General features: G+C 35.5%; 1 protein-coding gene across 2 annotated transcripts in view; it reads left to right on the forward strand.

Moving 5' to 3' along the window:
* The window catches only part of COL24A1 (collagen type XXIV alpha 1 chain), a 417,618-nt gene that overhangs the window by 252,636 nt on the left and 140,701 nt on the right, over nt 1-24,281 (forward strand). For both annotated transcript variants that reach the window (XM_063697321.1, XM_019023728.4), the window contains 7 exons: nt 1,891-1,944; nt 2,226-2,270; nt 2,389-2,433; nt 8,746-8,799; nt 21,355-21,408; nt 23,201-23,254; nt 23,839-23,892. In XM_063697321.1, the coding sequence (XP_063553391.1) occupies nt 1,891-1,944; nt 2,226-2,270; nt 2,389-2,433; nt 8,746-8,799; nt 21,355-21,408; nt 23,201-23,254; nt 23,839-23,892 (360 nt within the window). The remainder of the gene's footprint in view (nt 1-1,890; nt 1,945-2,225; nt 2,271-2,388; nt 2,434-8,745; nt 8,800-21,354; nt 21,409-23,200; nt 23,255-23,838; nt 23,893-24,281) is intronic.

Below are 24,281 nucleotides of genomic sequence, written 5' to 3' on the forward strand. Positions count from 1 at the left end.
TAATATAAAGCTAAACCAAAGCTTATCTCAGATGGGATACAAGAGAAGATTCTGAAGCCTAAAGGACTCCTTCAAATCTGTATGTTGTCCTGGGAGATTTGTATCACCGTTCTGTGTAGAAATCTTCAGCATCAGTTTTCTGCCAAATTATTTATAAGTAAACTTCAGACCTTCACCTTATAAGTCCCAGTCTTCTTTTCCACACTTACATCTTAATATTTCTCAACATGTAATCAATAGCCTAACCAAACAACTTTTTTATTCTTTGAGTATCTGTTTTCATGCCTCTATATTTTTTTCACATACTATCCCTCATTGTAGAGTTTCTTCTATTTTGAATAAGTCTATGAGAACTTGACCTCCAGCTGCTAAAAATATCTTTATTTCCCATTACAAATGTGAAGTTTGTCTCCCTCTTTGAATTCTTTTTTTGGTCCTTGGCATGTCTTACCTCTCTATATATTATTGTCTTTTGTATATTTGTATAGTAGAGAAACTTTCTCTCAATTATAAATCACTAACACTTAATATAGTTCCTTTTCCACAGGTATTCAGTTAGAGTCTGTAGAATTGAATCAAGTCCCTGAACAAGGACTTTAAGATCTTCCAAAGAAAGTTATAATTTAATGGAAGACTATTCTGTCATTTTATTATAGAATGACTTTTGCAACGGCTTTTTGCAACTAATTATTGAATGAACACTGAGAAATTTTAAATGTACACGAATATTTTCAGTAGTATTTTCTCTACCTTTTCTGTGCCCCTGCCATCTCCCAGTAGTTCCTGACAAGCAGTTGCATAGCAGATACAATGCAGTCAGCACTGATTTTCTTTCTTTCTTTCTCTCTTTTTAATTCCAGCTAAACTTTATTTCTTTTTTTTTCTTCAATTTTTATTTTAAGTTCAGGGGTACATGTACGGGAGGTGCAGGTTTGTTACATAGGTAAACATGTGACATGGTGGTTTGCTGCGCAGATCATCCCATCACTTAGGTATAAAGCCCAGCATCCATTAGCTATTCTTCCTGATACACTCCCTACCCCCAGGCCCCCTGACAGGCCCCAGTGTGTGTTGTTCCTCACCATGTGTCCATGTGTTCTCATCATTCAGCTCCCACTTATAAGTGAGAAAATGCGGTGTTTGGTTTTCTGTTCCTGCATTGCTATCATTTTCTAATAATGTGAAGAGAAGAGCACCATTTAAAAATATTAAACTTAAGGAGACTGTTTAGAGAAACAAATCCAGCCACTTTTAATTTAGAGTTGATTAAGAACAAGTTCTGGCTGGCTGCTGAGTAAATTATAAAGTGAACGAAATACCCAAATAACACACCTGTATTATAACCACCTCAACTACTGTGTTAGCTATTTTTGTGCTCATTTGACTTACTATTTGTCATTAAATCTTAAAAACATGGGCTGATTCTCCCATGCAGATAGGTTGAGCCATATACCCAGCTGTATTATTTTCTGTTGTCAGGGCATAAAATCAACATCTTGGCTGCGCGCAGTGGTCGGTGGCTCACGCCTGTAATCCCAGCACTTTGGGAGGCCGAGGCGGGTGGATCACGAGGTTAGGAGATCAAGACCATCCTGGCTAACACAGTGAAACCCCGTCTGTACTAAAAATACAAAAAAATTAGCCAGGCGTGGTGGCGAGTGCCTGTAGTCCCAGCTACTCAGGGGGAGACTGAGGCAAGACAATGGGGTGAACCTGGGAGGCAGAGCTTGCAGTGAGCCGAGACGCGCCACTGCGCTCCAGCCTGGGCGACAGAGTGAGACTCCGTCTCAAAAAAAAAAATCAACATCTTCATCTGTGAGGACACATAACCGTTAAGAAAAAAAAAAGGAACATTTCAAATTAACAACAGGATATTTTTTTCACCTCTAGGGACCAAGAGGACCAGATGGTCTCTTAGGGGAACAAGGTATACAAGGTGCCAAGGTAATCATTGATTTTTCTCATTTCATATGTAGTTAAATTTTATTGAGTTCATACGTCCTGCTGGTCTAAAAAACAATATATTTCCCTACAAAAGTATGGTTCTAAATTTTCTCTTTGTCTAAGTATGAAACGCATAAAGTTTTTACTACACACACAGAGATGTTTTCTTTTCAATAATTAACTATATACTTACTGTCTTTTTTGTATGTGAGTATGTGCTAGCATATCTAAGACCATAATTCACATTCTTACTAACTCACCTGGCTTTGATACTTTGTTAGGGTGAAAAAGGAGATCAAGGAAAAAGAGGGCCTCATGGTCTTATTGTAAGTAATAAAACATTTCACATTATAGATGAACATTTTAAGTCTTTTTTGTTTTTCTTAGTATGATTCATCTTTTTGGAGGGGACTCCTTGACTCAAGAATTTTCTTTCTCATGTAGGGTAAGACTGGAAACCCTGGAGAAAGAGGATTTCAAGGGAAACCAGTAAGTAATTAAAAAAATCATGCTATGAACAATTTTTATCTGCATTTTTGGGGGAGAGGGGCTGCTCAAACAATGTTTGGGAGATTTTTTGACACATAAAAATTATATATATTTGCGGTATACAATGTGATATTTTGATATATGTATAAATTATGAACTGATTACCTTTATCTGCTTTATTCTCTAATACAACTATTGTTTAGTATTCAGTATGTTGGACTAAAAGAATATAAGTTCTTTTTCTCCTTTAATCATTGGGTCATTGTTTTACTTGAGCAAGTTGCTTACCCATTCTGGGCCTGGGTTGTACCTATCCATAACTGGTGGTTATAACTGTTACTTTTACTTCACTCTAGTTATGATAAATTGCTTTTACTGTAAAGCCCATTTCAAAATAAAATGGTGTGACATATAAATATAATGAGACATTAATAAAGCTAACATAATAACTAACGTTTTTCAGGCCTCTTGCCTAGTTTTCTTTTAACTCAACTTGAATTCCTTTTAGGCCTTTGGAGTATAGAGCTGTGTGTGTCTTCATGCCTTCCCATGGCACTGCTTAAGAGTTGTTAATATTTTGTAATACTAGTTATTTTCCTACCATCAAAAATCTTACCAGAATTATACATTTTTTTCCCTGAGAGGCAACAAGTTGTATGGTTATCATCACTAAGTAAGAGGAAAAAAATGTTAAAGATTTACCCACACATGCATACTTACACATAGACATATAAGATAGTACATGTATATGAGCACATAAGCTTAAGTATATGGATATTTTTACTTTCATTCAGAATTTTAATTTTTAATGATGACATTTTGATTTGTTATATACACATATATGTATAATATAAAGTTATAAAAATAGATAATATAAATAGATTGCAGCTGGGGAGACAGAAAAGGATAGAATAAAAATGTTTTAGCCACTATAGTATTAATAATTGTCTATGTAGTAAATGTCACTGCATTTGCTTGTTCCTTTTTGAAATCTGCTGCCCCCTGCCCGCTGTTTCCCACAATAACATTGTATCTAACAGTGATCCAACCTAAAATACCAGAGACCTAAGACAGAAAACAAATGACTATGTCTAGGAAAGAACTTGTGTGTGGCATTGTATTATTGATTAACGTTATCCTCAAAGAATATTACTTGAGTTTTAATATTCATCATCTGAGTTTCTATTATATTGATATAAATGGTGTTTGTATAGATTATGACTACTTCAATATACTTTATACAGTGCCGATACATTGCAGTGAGTGGAAAAGTTTGGAGGTCAAGTTCATCCCTCTCATTTAAAAAAAAATGAGGCCCAGAGAAATAAAATTACTTATTCATTTTGTATTCATTGATGAGCTTAAAATAAAGGTAAAAATATAGGTCATTCATTGTTGACCTTCCCTAGAATTTTACCTTCATTTTCAGCCCATCAATGTATGCTTGTATAAACATGATATTTCATGTTTGACTTTCTCAAATAAAAGATACTAGAATCATTCAAAGATACTAGAATCATTCTGTTACCTTACCCTGGTTTGTAACCTTACCTGGCAAACATGTCTCATAGACTCCTAGAAGAATTAAATTACCTTAGTGCATGACATGGTTGGACATTAAATATGAATTTTTAATAGTTGTTGAGGTTTACTTAGCTCTATACCTACATTGTCTCCTTCTCCTTGATTGAATTGACATCTTGGAGAAGCTGGGAAAAGTCAATTGAAAAAAGCCAAACAAGCCCCAAAGGTTCACTTGATTCTTCAGCACAGTCTTAGTGTTTTTAGTCATTTATGCACTATCAACAAACAGGCAGTGCTGTATATTAGAAAGATAAATTCGAGGTCAAATTGTCCTTTGGTCTAGTGTATGCTCCTAAAAACCATATAACCTTGTTTAAATTGGTTAGGGCTGGGCATGGTGGCTCATGCCTGTAATCCCAGCACTTTGGGAGGCAGAGGCAGAAGGATCTCTTGAGCCCGGAAGTTCGAGACCAGCTAAGGCAATGTAGTGAGACCCCCATCTCTAAAAATACATATTTTTTATTTTTAAAATGAATTTTAAAAAATGGTTGGGATAAGAGCTCTAAGACCCTCTCCATCTCTAAATTTTCATAATTTTAAGCCAGGAATTAAATGAAAACTGGCAACACATAATGCTCTGGTAATCCAGATAACTAGTAAAAGTATATTTGTCCATGGACCAACACTGTTTCCTATACAATACTTGCCTCCCATACATCCGACTCAAAAGAAAATCAGGAAGAAAGACCACCATCCATTGTGTTATTAAGGTGTTAAGACCTGGATCACTATTTTAGGTTCTCTAAATAATATAAAAACTATCATAACTCATAAGTTACTGAGATTTTTTTTTACCTAGATAGTCTATCAGTTTGTGAGATAGGGGTGTAAAAATTCTTCAACTATAATTTTTGTGTTTCTCTATTTCTCCCTTTAATTCTTTCTAATTTTTCTTTATGTATTTTTAAATTCTATTGTAAGTTTATTCACATTTATAATTATTATGTCTTCCTGATCAATTGATCCTTTTTTTGTTAAAAAATATTCTTGTTTATCTCTGGTAATACTTTTTACTCCTGGTAATACTATTTGTTGTGAAGTATATGTTATCTGATATGAATACTCACATGAAGTTTCTCCAGCTTTCTTATGCTTGCTGCTTACATGGCATATCTTGTTCCTTAATTTACTTTCAGCCTATCTGTGTCTTGATATTTAAAGTGAATATCTTATAGTTGGACCTTGTGTTTTATTCATTCTGACAATTTCTGCCTTTTAATTTGAGCATTTGTTCAATTTCAATTTAATGTAATTATTGATACATAATTGATGTGGTTAGATTTGGGTCTCCCATTTAATGATCTGTTTTTCTTTGTGTCCTTTTTATTGTTATTGTTCAATGTCTTCTGTTGGCATTGAATAATTTTGAGAATTCTATTTTAATCTGTCTGTTGGATTTTTAGCTCTATTTATTCTCATAATTTTCCATGGTTATTCTAGGTCAAGGGACAGCAAACTTTTTCTGTGAAGTGCCACAAAATAAGTATTTTATGCAAATACTTAACACAAGTGTAAGAAACTTGCCAACAATATAGGTCCATTTACTAATATTTTTTATGCTATAATTGTTTTATGTATTACATCTACATATATTTTAAACTACGCATTGCAAAGTTATGATTTTTGCTTTAATATAAATAAAATATTTTCATGATGTAAATGAAATACATACTTTAGAGATGTTTAATGGGGAAAAAATGTTAATCATTTACCCACATATTTGCCATTTCTGATGTTATTCATTCCTTTCTGAAGATTTGTGTTTCCAAATGGTGTCATTTTCCTGTAACCTATAGAACATCCTTTATATTTCTTGTAGTAAAGTCTGCTAGTACATATTTCTCTCAGTTTTTGTTTATAAAATGTCTTTATTTTTCCCTTACTTTTGAAGTATACTTTCACCGGATATCAGATTTTAGGTTGACAGAGTCTTTTGGGGGATTTTTTGTTTTCATTCAGCACTATAAAGATAACTTGCCATTTTCTTTTGGCCGCTGGTATTTCTGATAAGTAGTCCACAGTTATATATATATATATATATATATATATATATATATATATATATATATATATATATATATATATAAAATTAACCCCTTGCATATAATGTATCATTATATTTTATTGGAATCAATCATATTGGAAGTCATATATTGGTTTTGCCACTTACTAGCAGTCTTGACTTTGTACAAATTACTTAACTTCTCTGGGCTTCAGTTTCTCTATCTTTGATATAGGAAATCTTTCATAGTCATAACAAATGTATAACAAATGATATTTATTATGTTCCTGGCACAGGCTCTAATAAATAACAACCAAAATAGTCATTATTATCCTCATGGTCATCATTATCATAGTTACTGGGTTGAAGTCATAGAGAAAGGAGTTCTGAAAAGCCTTAAACATAATTTTTATTTTATTCCAGCTTGTGCTTTTCCTCTTTATCCCCAATAAAAATAGAGTCCACTTAAATTATTTCGTAGCTTTGCAAAAGAGCTTTTATGCAGTATCAACAGCATTAAAAGTACATGATAAGCTTGATATTATGTCTAAACATACTTTACAAAGAAAATTGGGCAGACATTGTTTAAAGTTTTGAAGTTTTCTGTATATTTCAGTTGGTCTACTAGGCACAGAGAGATTCCTTATAATGATCCTATCTCTTAATTAAGGAGCCTGGAGTAAATAGGCACCATATCATTTACATGACTGAAACAGGGCCTCAACCAGATGGGAGTCTATAATTTTACATATTTCCCTTTCCCTAGCCAGAAAAACTGAACATAGCATTAAAGATTATAACTTAGAAGATAGTGTGTTGCTAAGAACTTTGAATATCTTTACTTCTAATTTAATGTCATATTTTTATACCTTTTAGTTTTTAAGGTAAAATGGTATTTGTGATTAGCTGTATAGTTATCAGCTTTCCTGAGATCAATAATGTAGAAGATGCAACTTACGGCTGGGCGCAGAGGCTCACGCCTGTAATCCCAGCACTTTGGGAGGCCAAGGCAGGTGGATCACGAGGTCCGGAGATCGAAACCATCCTGGTTAACACGGTGAAACTCCGTCTCTACTAAAAATACAAAAAAAAAAAAAAAAAAAAAAGAAAGAAAATTAGCCGGGCGTGGTGGCGGGCGCCTGTAGTCTCAGCTACTCGGGAGGCTGAGGCAGGAGAACGGCGTGAACCCAGGATGTGGAGGTTGCAGTGAGCCAAGATCACGCTGCTGCACTCTAGTCTGGGTGACAGAATGAGACTCTGTCTCAAAAAAAAAAAAAAAAGATGCAACTTACAAAAGGGTCAACATGTTATGTATTGTCAGTGGTCATCAGTGCCTCGCACACAGTAAATGCTCAATAAATCTTTGACTGAGTCAGAGAAGACTCAGAATTTGGTTTAGTGTTCTATCTACTTCATATCTGAGATGCTCTTTTATGGTACTACAAAGAGTGTAAAGATGGGGAAAAAAGGAAGTTACAGGTCCAGTATGGTTATTTCTGGTTATCTAGGTTCCAAGACTCCTGTGCCTTGCCAGGGTTTAAAGGCAAAAGTCATACTTATTAACACATCACAAGGATTATTATTTTTGGAAAAAAGAAACTTTATATGAATATTAAAACTATAAAGAAATTCAGATTTAAGATAATTTTGGATGATTATTTGTCACAATATAGGAGTGAGGATTAAATAAAAATAGGGGTAGATATAAAGAACTCCTACAACTCAAGAATAACAAAACAACCTGATGGAAAAATGAGCAAAGGACTTGAATAGACATTTCTCCAAAGAAGATATACAAATGGCCAGTAAGCACATGAAAAGATACTCAACATCACTAGTCATTAGGGAAATGAAAATCAAACCACCATGGGATACTATTTCACAAACATTAGAATGCTGTTCTAAAAAAAAAAAAAGAAAGAAAGAAAATTTGTGTGGCCAAGGATGTGGAGGAATTAGAACCCTGTGCATTACTGGTACAAATATAAAATAGGGGGACTGCTGTGGAAAACAGTTTGGTGGTTTGTCAAGAAGTTAAACAGCGAATTACCATATGATCTATCAGTTCCACTTCTAGGTAGATACCCAAATAATTGAAAAAGGGACTCATACAGATACTCGCATACCCATGTTAATAGCCGCATTATTCACAATAGCCAAAAGTTGGAAGTGATCCATGTTCTTTGATAGACGAATAGGTAAACAAAATGTGGAATATACATACAGTGGACCCAATCTTAAAAAGCAGGAAGTTTTGACACATGCTACAACAGGGATGAACCTTGAAGACATTATGCTAAGTGAAATAAGCCAGTAACAGAAGGACAGATATTGTATGATCTCACTAATATGAGGTACTTAGGGTAGTCAAATTCATGGAGACAGAAAATAGAATGGTGGTTGCCAGGAAATAGAAAAAAAGGGGTGATGGGGAGCTAGTATTTAATGGGTACAGAGTTTCAGTTTGGGAAGATGAAAAAGTTCTGGTAACGGTTACACAACATTGTGAATGCACTTACTGCCACATAACTTTACATTTAAAAATGGTTAAAATAGTAAATTTTATGTTGTGTGTATCTTACCACAAAAGCAAAAAAAAAAAAAAAAAGAACAGCAATAGACAGAAAAGTTGGGTGGAAGGATCCATAGGAAAGCTAAGGTAAGGAAAGTGTCTAAAACATCTTCACACACCACTTTTCCTACAAGTATTGCCTTTATTTGTCCAGGGTTTACAGGGATTGCCTGGAAGTACAGGTGACAGAGGACTTCCGGGAGAGCCAGTAAGTTTATCTTTATACTTTTCTAATTGTATTTTTCTCATAAAGTACATTTACGTTTCCATTATTGCTCTGCTGTGCTGTGACTGGTATGTTTTAGAAAGCAGCATTTATCATAGACACCATAGACTAATCACATAGAATGAAAAATAATAGTTTATAGTGCCTTTCTGGTTGCATATAGTCAAATATGGTGCTGTTTTTCTGGAGCTGTTAAATCTGAGCATATTTCTATTTTCAACAAAGAAAACTCTGTTTTATTGAATCTCAGAAATTCTCTTTCTGAATGGCTTGCTGTTCTTATAATTAGTACGTTGCCACACACGCACAATCACATTTATGAGGCAATTTCTATAATTAGAAGACCATATAGAGAGAAGCCAAATTTTACATCTGATGGGCCAAAATGTGCAAACATGACAGAAATGCAGTTACATCAACAGTACAAAAGCTTGCATCAATACAAAAACTTATGAAATCATTATGAAACAGTTTCATAAATATGATTCAATTATAGAGTTTCCATGGACGGTACGTTGTGAAAAGGAAAGACCTGTCACACCTACTTTCTTACAATTTATTCTTTTTTGCCAATGAAGTCATTCTTCTGGTTAATAGTGTCAGATGTAATGTGCTATAATGTGCTTCTAAGATGTACAATACAATATAGTCTTTCAAACAACTGCATTGATTTTATCATCGGTTGACACAAAGGTTTACAGGTGGCTTTTGTATAATTCATTTAGTTAGTAGCAAATGGAAAATTCTAACAGTAAAAGAGCTATTCTTACCTTAGCTTTTTCCTCATTTATATACTTAGTCTATGATATAAGCTCTCAAACAATAAGTGAAGATTTGACAGTATTTATAGTTCTTTCCAAATAAAGAATCTTAGATATGTTGTTGATTTTTTAAGCTAAATCTTCTTGGTTTTCTCCCTATTATGTATATCTTAACCTGCCATTTCAATTCTGATATTTATCTGACCTAAAATAATGCAACTCTCTTTAGCATTATTTACTTAAGTATATCCCCTAAAAAGTCTGTACCCTGCTTGAAATCAGAGACCATTTCTTCTATCTTTGTAATCCCCTTTCCTGGTATAATGTCTGGTATATATAAGTAAGTGCCAGATGGGGATAGAAATGAGGCAGGTGACAAAACACTCATAGATTTATGAGGGCTATTGCCAACATTTTTAATTTTTATCCTTAGAACAAAGGATGTTATTAAAGGGCTCGGGCTAGCTTTATTATCAGATTATTTAGTTTATTATCTGATATCTATTTTGTAAACATCAGTCAAATTACAAAATGGAGGGAGCCAAGAATGGCTGGCTGTTGCAATAATCCAGATAAATAACGGCAGCACCTTTTTTATGAGCAGGGAAAAGAAGTGGACAGACTAATTCAAAAGGAGATAAAACCAATAGGTAATAAAGACTCTGTATGTGAAGTATAATTCTTAAATTTCTGGCTTATTGTATTAAAGAGTTGATGATACTATTCACTGAAACAAAAAAAAACACGGAAAAGTAGGTTTGAGAATGGAAGATTATAAATTCAGTTTAACTGTTGAATTTGAGGTGTCTTTGAGAAACATGAAGTTGGCAGTTGGATTCAGAGTAGAGGAATACACTGAAGTTAAAAAATGTTGGATTCATTGCCTATAGAAAGAGTATAGAAGTGAGAAAAGGAAAAGATCTAAGGCTGAGGCTTAAAGAACTACAACATTTACAAAACGCTGGCAGAAAAGGTTGACACTGCACAAGAAACTGAGAGAATAAGAGGAAAATCAGACATGTAAGTTAGGAGTTTCAGCCATAAACATAACCCATCTTAAAATCTTCATGATAATATTAGATCCCCTTAGAAGTATGTAGGCATAAAGTAGGATAGGTAAACTACAGCCCTCAGTCCAGTTATGCTTCTGTAAATCAAGTTTTATTGAAACACAGCCACAACAATTCCCTTATGTATGGATGGCTGCTTTCATACTATAACAGCAAAGTTTAAAAGTTTTGACAGAGACCACATGACCCACAAGCCTAAAATACTTACTGTCTTGCCCTTGAAAAAAAAAAAAGTTTGCTGACCCCTGACGTAGATTTTGATCACACACGTACAGAAAGAAAGTGTCTAATCAATGCAAACCTTGTAACAAATAATGTCCCTTGGTTTATGTAGTGTTCAACCTGCACAACTGTACCCAATCGCCTTCAATAAGAGGAGAATGGTGGCATTTGTCCATTCTCTCTTTTATTATTTTGTTCATTTATTCTTCCATTTCAGAAGACAAGTTGAAAAAAAATCTCCTGACCTAAATAAATATAGTTAATATCTGTTAATTATTGAAAACTGCCTTTAAAGAGGGAACAAGGGGAATGCTGTACTCTAAAATTAACTCTTCATAAGCTTGCTTTATAATATCCCCCTGTAAATTTTAAAATATTATTTTCTAGCTACTCTTTCTTAGATACCAGAAGTCATTTCCACTTACCTCAAAAAATAGTTAACAGGATTCTCAAGTTAACTAGAAGTGTATAATAAAACTTCACTCAGTTCCTCATTAGATCACTTTTAAAGATAAAGTGGCAACAGTCTCGGAAACAAAAGATAAGAGTACTCTATATCAGCATCTCAGTCAGACAAAGAGAGCAGCCAAAATAAAGTGGCAGATGAATTTCACTTACAAATGTAATTGTAAAAATCTAAACAAAAAATTAAGTAAAATTTAACCATGTATATAAAGAATTATCCACCTTAATGAAGTAAAAGGAAGAATTACAATCAAGGAAAAGTTTGTTATTAAGAAATCTATTAATATATCACAGATATAATGAAAAATACAAAAGCAAGTAGTCTAAAATTTGGCAACCATTTCTTTTTCTTTTTTGAGACAGAGTCTCGCTCTGTCGCCCAGGCTAGAGTACAGTGGTGCAATCTTGGCTCACTGCAACCTCCGCCTCCCAGGTTCAAGCGATTCTCCTACCTCAGCCTCCCGAGTAGCTGGGACTACAGGTGCATGCCACCACGCCCCACTAATTTTTTGTATTTTTAGTAGAGACAGGGTTTCACCGTGTTAGCCAGGATGGTCTTGATCTCCTGACCTTGTGATCCGCCCGCCTCTGCCTCCCAAAGTGCTAGGATTACAGGCATAAGCCACCACATCCAGCCAACCATTTCTGATTCTTTAAAAATCATCGCATGGGGGCCAAGCACGGTGGCTCACGCCTGTAATCCCAGCACTTTGGGAGGCTGAGGCAGATGGATCAGTTGAGGTCAGGAGTTCAAGACCAGTCTGGCCAATATAGTGAAACCCCACCTCTACTAAAAATACAAAAGATTAGCCAGATGTGGTGGTGCACACCTGTAGTCCCAGCTACTCGAGAGGCTGAGGCAGAATTGCCTTAACCCAGGAGGCAAAGGCTGCGGTGAGCCAAGATCGCACAACTGCACTCCAACCTGGGTGACAGAGTGAGACTCCATCTCAAAAAAAAAAAAAAAAAAAAAAGTTATTGTGTGTGGAACACAATTTGGCTTCTAGCTGAATCCAGTCTCCCCCCTAAAAAAGATTTAAAAATCATAGTGTGAAAGTTGTCAGAATCAAAATGGAGTCACTGATGTTAAAATAAAAGAAAAACCTGACAAATAGAGCTGAAGGCCGTAAAGACAGAGTTCTCATTCTTAGATGCCTGATAACACAAATTATCACAAAAAATTGCAAAAATCACAACCTTGCCCAAAGGACATTTGCACCCATATACAAAAAATACTTCTGAAAAGACATCTGCCCAGCAACAGCCTGTCCAGCCTTGGACTGGTGTCACCATTGTTGTTGATATTTTTAGCCAAGGATAATCATTTCAAAACAATTATATAATCCTCACTTTTCCTTTAAAAACCATTACCTTCCTTTATCTCCCTGAATATATAAATAGCTTACTATGGCATGCATATTCCCATTGCAATGCTCTATTCCAAAATAAATTCCTTATTTATTTTAGAGAGCCTCTTTCTCTTTGTCATTTAGGTTGACAATAGTAAAGTGTTTTCTGGGTTGGGCACGGTGGCTCACACCTGTAAAACCCAGCACTTTGGGAGGCCAGAGCAGGTGGATCACCTGAGGTCAGGAGTTTGAGATCAGCCTGGCCAACATTTAGTTTCTACTAAAAAAAAAAAAATAAATATATATATGTGTGTATATATATATATGTGTGTATATATATATATATGTGTATATATGTGTATATATATATGTGTATATATGTGTATATATATGTGTGTGTATATATATGTGTGTATATATATGTGTGTATATATATATGTGTGTATATATATATATGTGTGTATATATATATACACAAAAATTAGCCAGCCATGTTGGTGGGTGCCTGTAATCCCAGCTACTCAGGAACCTGAGGTAGGAGAATTACTTGAACCTGGGAGGCGGAGGTTGCAGTGAGCCTAGATGGCACCACTGCACTCCAGCCTGGGTGACGGAACAAGACTCTGACTCTAAATAAATAAATAAATAAATGTGTTTTCTGGTATGAAATGTAAGGAACTTGGAAGTCATCACTCCCATCCTCAAAACAAGAAAAAAATATGGACATACTGAAAATCAACAACTCTTCTTAGATCTGTCAGAGAATTAAGGTTACAAGACAAACTACTGCCCTCCAAAATGGACAGACAGACAGGCAAATACATAGCCCACACCTGGACAGTAGGGACACTTTAAACTATAATTAGCAAATTACTGGAGACTCAGTGTAGACCAGCTTGAGTGTTAAAAAACTCAGAGAGGGCCCAGTCTCTGGGAGGCCCCTACATGTTCCTGAGTTTTACTTCCTCCCAGAGCCCTAACAGGTTCTTACTTTAAAGATAGAGAAAAACTCCCTCTGGCTTCCAGCAGAGGGAGAGGGATAGTAAGCATTTTGAAAAACACCTAGAATTCTCTGATCTCCTTAACAGTTCTTGCCCTCCAGGGAAATTATTTATCAGAGAATAAACTGGTGTTTTACCAAAGACTAACTGACCTTTGGGAAAGGAAAACCTAATTTCACCTCCCTCTAGCCTTCAGTTGGAGGAAGAGAAATATTCCACTCCAGCCCCCTCTGGCCTTTGATGTGGAAAAAGGGTAATATCCAATTCAGACTCACTAAAAGACTGAGACCTAATTGTAGAACTATAGAATGCCCTTCCTATACTCATACCTTACAATCAAATCAGTGGGGTTCCTGTGCAATAACAGATTATAGCTAAAGGAATTGTGCCACAAACCCTATTTAAAGAGTCCCTCAGAAAGGCTAAATAAAACAGGGGAGTAAAAAACAATGACATTAGAGGACATTTTAGCCTCAGACACCATAGCTACAACAACCAGTAAGCACAGCCTAACCCCCAGCCAGATAATATCAAATATCACATTAAAGGCCTATTCACCTTGGTTTCATTTACATTTACATCATGTCTGGCTTTCAAAAAAAATTATAAGGCAAGGTAAAAGGCAAATCAGTCTACAGAGACAAGCAGAAACAGACTCAGGGATAGAAGACATTTTGGAATTATGAAACTGGGAATTTCAAAGTGAAAGAGAAATAAAGTCTTTCTCAAACAAAAATTTAAAGAATTTGTCACTAGCAGACCAGCAAGAAATGTTAAAAGAAGTTCTTCAGAGAGAAGAAAAGTGGCATAGGTAAGAAACTCATCTAGGAAAGAAGAAGAGTGTTGGAGAAGGAATAAATAAAGGTAAAATAAAATATTTTTATAATTCTTAATTGATATAACAGACAATTTGTACAAAATAATAATAGCAACAGTGTATTTGGTATTATATCTCATGGATAAGTCAAATGTTATAAGGAACAAGAGGGAGGAATTGTTATAAAGTATTGGCACTACTCATGAAGTGGTATAGTGTTATTTGCAAATGGACTTGATCAATGGCCATAGCACCCTGAATGTTCTCAATCTCATCTGATCTTGGATGCTAAACAGGGTCAGGACTGGTTAGTACAGGGATTGGAGATGGCCTAGGAATACCATGTGCTGTAGGGTTTTTAAAAAAAGAAAGAAAATGGACTTGGGTTAATTGTAAATAAGTATTGCAAACTCTAGAGTGGCCACTTTAAAAAGTTTTAAAAGTAGTATAGTTTGTATGCTAAACCAGGAAAGAAAGTGAAATCATATAAAACGCTTAATTAAAATGAGAGGCCAGACTGGGCACAGTGGCTCATGCCTATAATCCTAGCACTTTAGGAGGCCGAGGCAGGTAGATTGCTTGTGGTCAGGAGTTTGAGACCAGCCTGGACAACATGGTAAAACCCCATCTCTACCAAAAAATGCAAAAATTAGTTGGACATGGTGGGACTCTCCTGTAGTCCCAGCTACTCAGGAGGCTGAAGTGGGAGAATCGCTTGAACCCGGGAGGCAGAGTTTGCAGTGCACCGAGATCATGCCACTACACTCCAGCCTGGATGACAGAGTGAGACTCTATCTCAAAAAAGAAATAGACATAAAAATTAAAATAAAATAAAATGAGAAGCCAAAAACATTAAAAAGAAGAAGAAGAAGACGAAAGAAGAAGAAGCAATAAAGAACAAAGACAACAAATGAAAACTAACGTAGTCCACAGTTGGTATATACTAACTCAATGATATCATAGTCACTTAAATGTCAATGGTTTAAGTATACCACTTAAGAAATAAGAGATTGCCAAAGTGAATAGGAAAGCAAAACCCAATTGTATGTTGTCTTCAAGAAATCCATTTGAAATATGAAGGAAGGTATACCATGCTAACACTATTCAAAGGAAAGCTGGAAATATTTATATTTCAGAGAAAGCAGACTTCAGAACAAGGAAAATTATCAGGGTAAAGAGAGACATGGTGCAATGATAGCAGGGTCATTTCTCCAAGCTAGGATAACAATACTTAATGCACCTGACGACGGAGCATCAAAATACATGAAGCAAATCCTGAGATAATTTTCAAGGAAAAATAGATGACTCTATTATTATAGTTGGAGACAATAACACCCCTCTATCAGTAATTGAGAGACCCAGCAGGCAGAAAATTAGTCAAGAGAGAGTTAGTACCGTAAGTCAACTAGATCTAATTTACATTTATAAAATATGTTATCCAACAACAGTAGAATACACATGCTTCACAAACTGACATGGAACACTCACCAAGATAGACCAAATTCTGGGCCATAAAACACCTTAACAAATTTTTTTGTTCGTGTGTGTTTTTTTTTTTTTTTTTTTTTTTTGAGACGGAGTCTTGCTCTGTCGCCCAGGCTGGAGTGCAGTGGCTGATCTCGGCTCACTGCAAGCTCCGCCTCCCGGGTTCGCGCCATTCTCCTTCCTCAGCCTCTCCAAGTAGCTGGGACTACAGGTGCCCGCCACCATGCCCGGCTAATTTTTTGTATTTTTAGTAGAGACGAGTTTCACCGTGGTCTCGATCTCCTGACCTCGTGAAACGCCCGCCTCAGCCTCCCAAAGTGCTGGGATTACAAGCGTGAGCCACTGCGCCCGGCCAACAACAAATTTAAAAGACTAGACATCATACAATGTTTGCTCTCACACCACAGTAACAGAAAATGGCTGGAAAATCCCAAAACATTTGGAAATTAAATAATACACTTTTAATAACTTATTGGTCAAAGAAGGAGTTTCAGGAATAATTTAAAAATATTTTGAACTAAATGAAAATATAGTTTGTCAAAATTCGTGGGATGCAGTGCCTAGAGGGAAATTTATAGCACTGAATAAGAGGAAAGAAGAAATACTTAAGATTAGTAGTCTAAGCTTCCGTCCTAGGAAACTATAAAAGAAAAGCAAATTAAATACAAAGTAAGCAGAAGAAAATAAGTAATAAAAATCAGCAGAAATCAGTGAAATTGAAAACAGGAAAACAATAGAGAACATCAATGCAACCAAAATTAATCAACCTCAGGCCAGGCTAACCAAGGGGAAAAAAAGGAGAAAATACAAATTACTAATATCAGAAGTGAAAGAGAGGCCATAACTACTGATCTCATTAACATTAAAATGACAATAAATGGATATTATGAGCAATTCTATTTTCACAAATTTTTTTTTCTGTTTTGAGAGAGTCTCACTCTGTCACCCAGGCTGGAATGCAGTGGCGTGATCTCAGCTCACTGCAACCTCCACCTCCTGGGTTCAAGTGATTCTCCTGCCTCAGCCTCCTGGGTAGCTGGGATTACAGGTGCGTACCACCACACCTGGCTATTTTTTTTTTTTTTTTTAGTAGAAATGGGGTTTCACCAGGTTGGTCAGGCTGGTCTCAAACTCCTGACCTCGTGATCGGCCCGCCTCAGCTTCCCAATATTTCCACAAATTTGATAACTTAAATGAAATAGACCAATTCCTTAAAAGACATATTTTACCAAAACTCATATAAACAGAAAGGGATAACCTGAATAGGTTTGATTTGATTTGATTTGATTTGATATCCATCAATATCTTCTTCAACCTGTATTGATAAAGAAATAGAATCAATCACTAATAACCTTCTAAAACAGAAAGTACTGGTTCCAGGTTATCTCATTGGTGAATTCAACTAAACATTTAAAGAACAAATGATACCAATTATGTACAAGCTGTTCCAGAAAATAGAAACAATAGAATATTTCCTAATTATGTGAGGCCACACACATGAGGCCATTACGTGAGCATTACCTTAAAAACAAAACCAGACAAACACATCACAAGAAAACTATAGACCAATATCATTCATGAACATAGATGTAAAATCCTCAACAAAATATTAGCAAATTGAATCAAACAATATATAAACAGAATTATGCATCATAACCCAGTGGAATTTTTTCCAGGTATACAAGGCTAGTTTAACAGTAGAATGTCAATTAATGTAATCCATCACCTCAATAAGCTAAATAAGAAAATTTAATATGAAAAGATGCAGAAAAATAATTTGACAAAATCCAACAACGATTCAGGATAAAAAAAAACTCTCAAACTTGGAATAAAGGGGCACTTCCTCAGCTTTTTGAAAAACATATTTTTTAAAAAACCTTATAGCCAACATTATACTTACTGGTGAGAAGACTAGATACTTTTCTTTTAAGAACAAGGGAATAAGGAAAACATGTTCCTCCTTTGTTAAATTTTAACTCCTATTCAGCATGGTTCTGGAAGTCCTAGCTAGTGCAATAAGAAAAGAAAAGAAAAAGTACACAAACTGGGAAAGAAGAAATAAAACTGTCTTTCTTTGTATATGGCATGGCTGTCTGTGTAAAAAATCTTCAAGAACTGATTTTTTAAACTCCCAAAACTAATAAGCAGTTGTAATGAGATTGTAGCATAACAGGGTATAAGTTAATATACAAAAGTCAATTGCTTTTCTATATTAACAGCAATGAGCAATTGGAATTTAAAATGAAAAACACAATACCATTTACATTAGCACCAAAAAAGAGAGAAAGAAATAGGTATAACTCTAACAAAATATATACAAGATCTATATGAGGTAAACTTTTATCAAAGAAATTAAAGATCTACATAAATGGAAGGATATTTCATGGTTATGGGTAGAAAGACTCAATATTGTTGAGATATTAGTTCTTCACAAATTGATCTATCAAGTCAATTCAATTCTAATCAAAATCCTAGCAAGTTACATTGTAGATATTAACAGATTCTGAAGTTCTTATGGAAAGGCAAAAGACCCAGAATAGCCAATACAATATTGAAGAACAAACTTGGAGAACTGACAGTGACTTCAAGATTTACTGTAAAACTACAGTAATCAAGACAGTGTGATATTGGCAAAAGAATAGACAAGTACAATTGACCCTTGAGCAACACGGGTTTGAACTGCAAAGGTCCTCTTATTTGTGGATTTTCTTTCACCTCCGCTACCCCTGAGACAGCGAGAACAACCCTTTCTCTTCTTCCACCTCCTCAGCCTACTCAGCATGGAGACAGAGGATGAAGATCTTGATGATGCTCTACTTCCACTTAAGAATACAGTATTCTTTATTATAGCTTACTTTAAAACTACAGTATACAATACATATAACATATAAAATATGTGTTAAACAGCTGCTTATGTTATTAGTGAGGCATCCAGTCAACAGTAGGCTATAAGTGGTTACATTTTGGAGGAGTCAAAAGTTGTACTCAGATTTTTAACTCTGCGGGAGGTTGGCACTGTAACCCTTATGTTGTTTTAAGTGTCGACTGTAGATCATTGGAACAGAGTGGTAAGCCCAGAAATAGAACAGTTATACTCTTTGTTCTACACAATATACACAATATATAGTCACAAATAAAATCAAGTGATCTGTGACAAAGGAGCAAAGGCAATACAATGGATAGTCTTTTCAACAAATTATGCTGGAACAAATAGATATCCACATGCAAAACGTGAATCTAGATGCAGATCTTACACCTTACAAACACACACACACACACACACACACACCCTCAAAATGAATCATAGACTTAAATGTAAAAAACAAAACCATAAAACTCCTACAATATAAACATAGAAGAAAATCTATGTGACCTGAGGTTTGTTGATGAGTTTTTAGCTATATCACCAAAAGCACAACCCTTGAAAGAAAAAATTGGTAAGTTGGACTTCATTAACATCTTTTTAAATCTGCCTTGAAAAAACAGTTAAGAGAATGAAGAGACAGTCCACAGACTGGGAGAAAATATATTCAAAACATATATCTGATAAAAGACTTGTATCCAAAATATAGAAAAAAAAACATTTAAAACTCAACAATTTTCTTTAAAAACCAGTTAAAATGTTGGCAAAAATCTGAACAGACACCACACTGGAGAAGATATAGAAATGGTATAGAAGGATGTAAAAATATGCTCAACATCATATGTCATTAGTAAATTGCAAATTAAAACAATAATGACATACCACTATACACCTGTTAGAATGGCTAAAATCTAAAACTTTGATAATGCCACAGTTTGGCAAGGATGTGGAGCAACAGGAGCTCTCATTCATTGCTGGTGAGAATGCAAAATGGTACAGCCACTTTGGAAGACAGTATGGCAGTTTTTAAAGAAGCTAGGCATACTCTTAACATATGATCCAGTGATCACAATCCTTAGTGTTTACCCAAATGAGTTGAAAACTTATGTCCACACAAAAACCTGTACAAGAATGTTTATAGCAGCTTTATTTATAGGTGCAAAAAATTTGAAGCAACCAATATGAACCAATATGTCTGCTATAATTGGACCGTGTTTCCCCAAAATTCATATGTTGAAATCCCAACTCCCAAGGTAATGGTATTATAGGGCAGGATCTTTGAGGTGCTGTGCCCTCATGATTGGGAGTAGTGTCTTTATAAAAGATGCATGAGAGAGCTAGCTCATTCCTTCTAACATGTGAGGACACAACTAGAAGGCACCATCTATGAAGCAGAAAGTGGGCCTTCACCAGACACTGAATCTGCCAGCACCTTGATCTTGGACTTTCCGGCTTCCAGAACTGTGGGAAATAAATTTGTGTGGTTTATAAGCTATTAATTTATACTATTTTGTTATAGAATCCTGGGTGAACTAAAACAATGTCCAATGAATAAATGGATAAACAAACTGTGGTATACCCATACAATGGAATATTATTCAGCATTAAAAATAAATGAGCTATCAAGCCACAAAAATGTATAAAGGAACTTTAAATGCATACTGCTAAGTTAAAGAAGTCAGTATGAAAAGGTTACATGCTGTTTGATTCCAACTATATGACACTCTTGAGGGGTAAAACTGTACAGTCAGTAAAAAAAAGATCGTATATTTACTTCTTTAAGGTGCAAATTTGTCACATATTTGCTAGGAATTTTAAGTAGATGAATGACTATCACATACGTTAAATAAGATACCTTGTCAAAATGCTTAGCACAATATATGATACTTATGAGGTGCTTAATAAATGTTGAATGAATGAGTGCATTAAAGAATAAAAGAATGAATGCCACTCTTTTCTTTTTAATATAAGCATAGCTTAGTAAATTTATTTTAAAAACACACATGAAGTTGGGCGCAGTGGCTCACGCCTGTAATCCCGGCACTTTGGGAGGCTGAGGCAGGTGGATCACCTGAGGTCAGGAGTTCGTGACCAGCCTGGTCAACATAGTGAAATCCCATCTCTACTACAAATATGAAAATTAGCCATGCGTGGTGGCAATTGCCTGTAATCCCAGCTACTTGGGAGGCAGAGGCAGGAGAATCACTTGAACCTGGGAGGCGGAGGTTGCAGTGAGTGGAGACTGCACCATTGCCCTTCAGCCTGGGCAACCAGAGTGAAACTCAGTCTCAAAAACAAAAACACACACACACACACATGAATCAATTAAAGATATAATTTTGTTTATACAGAGTAAAGTAATATGCTGATAAATGTATTATGTATTTACATAATTATGTGTTACATAAATATGTGTTATATTATAAAACCCATATCCAGATGAATATATTTACTGACATAGAGTAAACTTTTACTCTCATATCTTAAATTTTATTTTAATATAGGGACTGCGAGGACTGCAAGGTGATGTTGGACCTCCTGGAGAAATGGGCATGGAGGTAAATTTTTTGTGGCTAGTTCTTGTTCATAAATATTCTACTTTTTGTAAGACTCTAAGGTAAAATTAATAATTAAATATATACTATGAGGAATAATTCTATAGTATTGTTTCATATTCAGAAAAAAACCTAAAATTCCATTAAAAGCAGAGATGATTATTATATGTCTAATTTTATACATATAAAGTTCTATTCTAATAATTACCTCATTGAAATGACAGAACAAAAAGTAGATAGAGCTTTCCCTTCACTGATTTAAAGTTGACTTGATAACCTTTCATCCTAAGATATTATATGCCCTGTATAGAAGAATACTGAGACATTACCCAATTTGGGATATATTTTGGAATTATAAGCCAAATTTGTTATAAATATCCAATTATTTTATTTCCATTGTTTGTAACTTTAGCACTAAATAAATCAAACAAATTCTTTCCTCCCTTGGCTGCTGTGAAACTGCTCTCTCTTGTTGCCACTTCACCTTCTCATTAGCCTTTCTCAGTCTTGACCTGAAGTTGCCCTTTTACTTCCTTGGCTTAGTGATCATATTATCACAGTGACTTTAAGTACCAATATTACTCTGATAGCTCTCAACTTGGTAGCTGTATTTTATACCTCTCTCCTCAGATTCAAGTATTGATTTCCTGTTATCTTTTTAAACATCCACGTAGATATCCCACAGACATCTACAATTCAAAATATCTAAACCAAATCCATTACTGTCCCACTGTTCTTCCTCTGTTTAATTCCCATCTCAATGAAAGATATCCCTTATACCCAATAACCCAAAACTAAGAGTCATCCTAGACTCCTTCTTCTACCTAATCCTCTCAAATCAGTGACCATTTCCTTTTGAATAGGCCTGTCCCTGCCCATTCTCTCTTAAATCTACCCTTTCCTTTTTATCCCTATTGCCAGTGTAATAGCCCCTACACTCTCATGCCATGTCTCCTCCAACTCCTATAATTCCATCTTCTACTTGTTGCCAGTTTATCTTTCTTATATCATTCGTTTCCTTTAAATGTTTCAAGAGCTCTCATGGCCTTTAGGATAAAATGCCAATTTCTTAACATGATAAGTAATGGTTTACATGATTTAATTTCTGCAGACCTGTTCACCTGTGTCCCCAATAAAACTCTTCTCTTCCCTAAAGGGAAGGGAGGGGCACACATAGCATGCTCATAAATAAGGTAAATATCTCTTGGAGACAAAAATAGTTGTAACATCAAGCAATAGTAGGAACTTTAGGCCTGGAAATAGCCAGAGGTTGCAAGAACTTCTGTGTTCTCAAAGTAAAGAAAACTGAAAGCCTCCTAACAAAAATGGACCCACCATGAAAGAAGGCTGGAAAAGAAGCTCTGTGTGTGTGTGTGTGTGTGTGTGTGTGTGTGGGTGTGTGTGTGTGTCTTTTATAACGTGAATAAATTTATCTCTTATTTGCATGATATTTTTATGAAACCAATAAGGAAAAGTGAATTTTTTAAGTAAGTAGATTCCTGAAGGCACTACAGAAAGGGAAAGGAAGAACAAATCCCTTTAGATGAGGTTTAAAGGATGAGAGAAAGGATTAGAAGAAATGGATCTTAAAAGTCCTAATTTTAGATGAAGTTGTCTTGACATTTGAACAATTAAAGGGTGTCAGAAAGTATCTGTTCTTATGCTATGAAGTTTATAAAGGGACAGCAATTATGCCCTTTTGGACACAGGTATCTCACCCTTGAGTTCAGTGTTACCACCATCTTCTCATGAGATTGCTATTGCCTTTGTAATCTGTTAAATGATTCTCTTGTAGGGACCTCCAGGCACTGAGGGAGAGTCTGGTCTGCAAGGTGAACCAGGTGCAAAGGTAACCTTCTAAAAAATAAAGGAGAATCTCTAAACTTTCACCATTGAACCCCCTACATTTGCTACCATTGAATCCCCTACATTTGCTACCATTGAATCCCCTACATTTGCTAACTTGAAAGCAGATAAAAACAGGAAATGTTTTGGAACTCCTATTCCTTATGACAGCAGTCCCCAACCTGTTTGGCTGGCACCAGGGACAAGTTTCATGGAAGACAGTTTTTCCACAGATGGAAGCAGAGCAGGGGATGGTTTCAGGATGAAACTGTCCTACCTCGGATCATCAGGCATTAGATTCTCATAAGGATTGAGCAACCCAGATCCCTCGAATGCACAGTTCACAATAGGGTTCGTGCTTCTATGAGAATCTAATGCTGCCACTGATCTGACAGGAGGTGGAGCTCAGACAGTAATGCTGGCTCACCAGCTGCTCACCTGCTGTTTTGCGGTGCATTTCCTAACAGGCCTTGGACAGGTACCCTCTACGGCCCAGGCGTTGGGGAACCGTGCTGTATGGCATGCCCTCCATAATTAGCCATGCAGTCTTAGTAGAAAAGAGTTTAATCTTTCCCTTTGTTTCTTCAGGGAGATGTTGGACCTGCCGGCAGTGTTGGAGGAACTGGGGAACCAGGTTTACGGGTGAGTGCCCCCTTGAAACTCTTTTAATACACTAACCCACTTCTTTCAGAGGCTCAAAACTTATTATTCTAAACACTCAAAAAATTGGATAATAAACCTTTCTGATACGTTATAGAAAATGTTTGGTTTTATTTCATAATTTCAAAAGCTGCATCCCAAACCTTGTCCCTATTCTAATTTAGTAGTATTTACAGTCTTAACCTCATATGTCCTTTTCTCAAAATCAGGTATACTTTGTAGAACCCTTACCAAAAATGTGGAGTCACTGTGATTGTCACTAATGTTAGCATTAAGAAGAAATTCACAAATACCAGTGAACAACTCTCAGAATAGTTCCTGACCTAACAAGATTGAAATCTAATTTATAGATTTAACTTGCTCTAAAAAAA

This window comes from Gorilla gorilla, chromosome 1, assembly GCF_029281585.2.
Source record: "Gorilla gorilla gorilla isolate KB3781 chromosome 1, NHGRI_mGorGor1-v2.1_pri, whole genome shotgun sequence".
Classification (NCBI taxonomy): domain Eukaryota; kingdom Metazoa; phylum Chordata; class Mammalia; order Primates; family Hominidae; genus Gorilla; species Gorilla gorilla.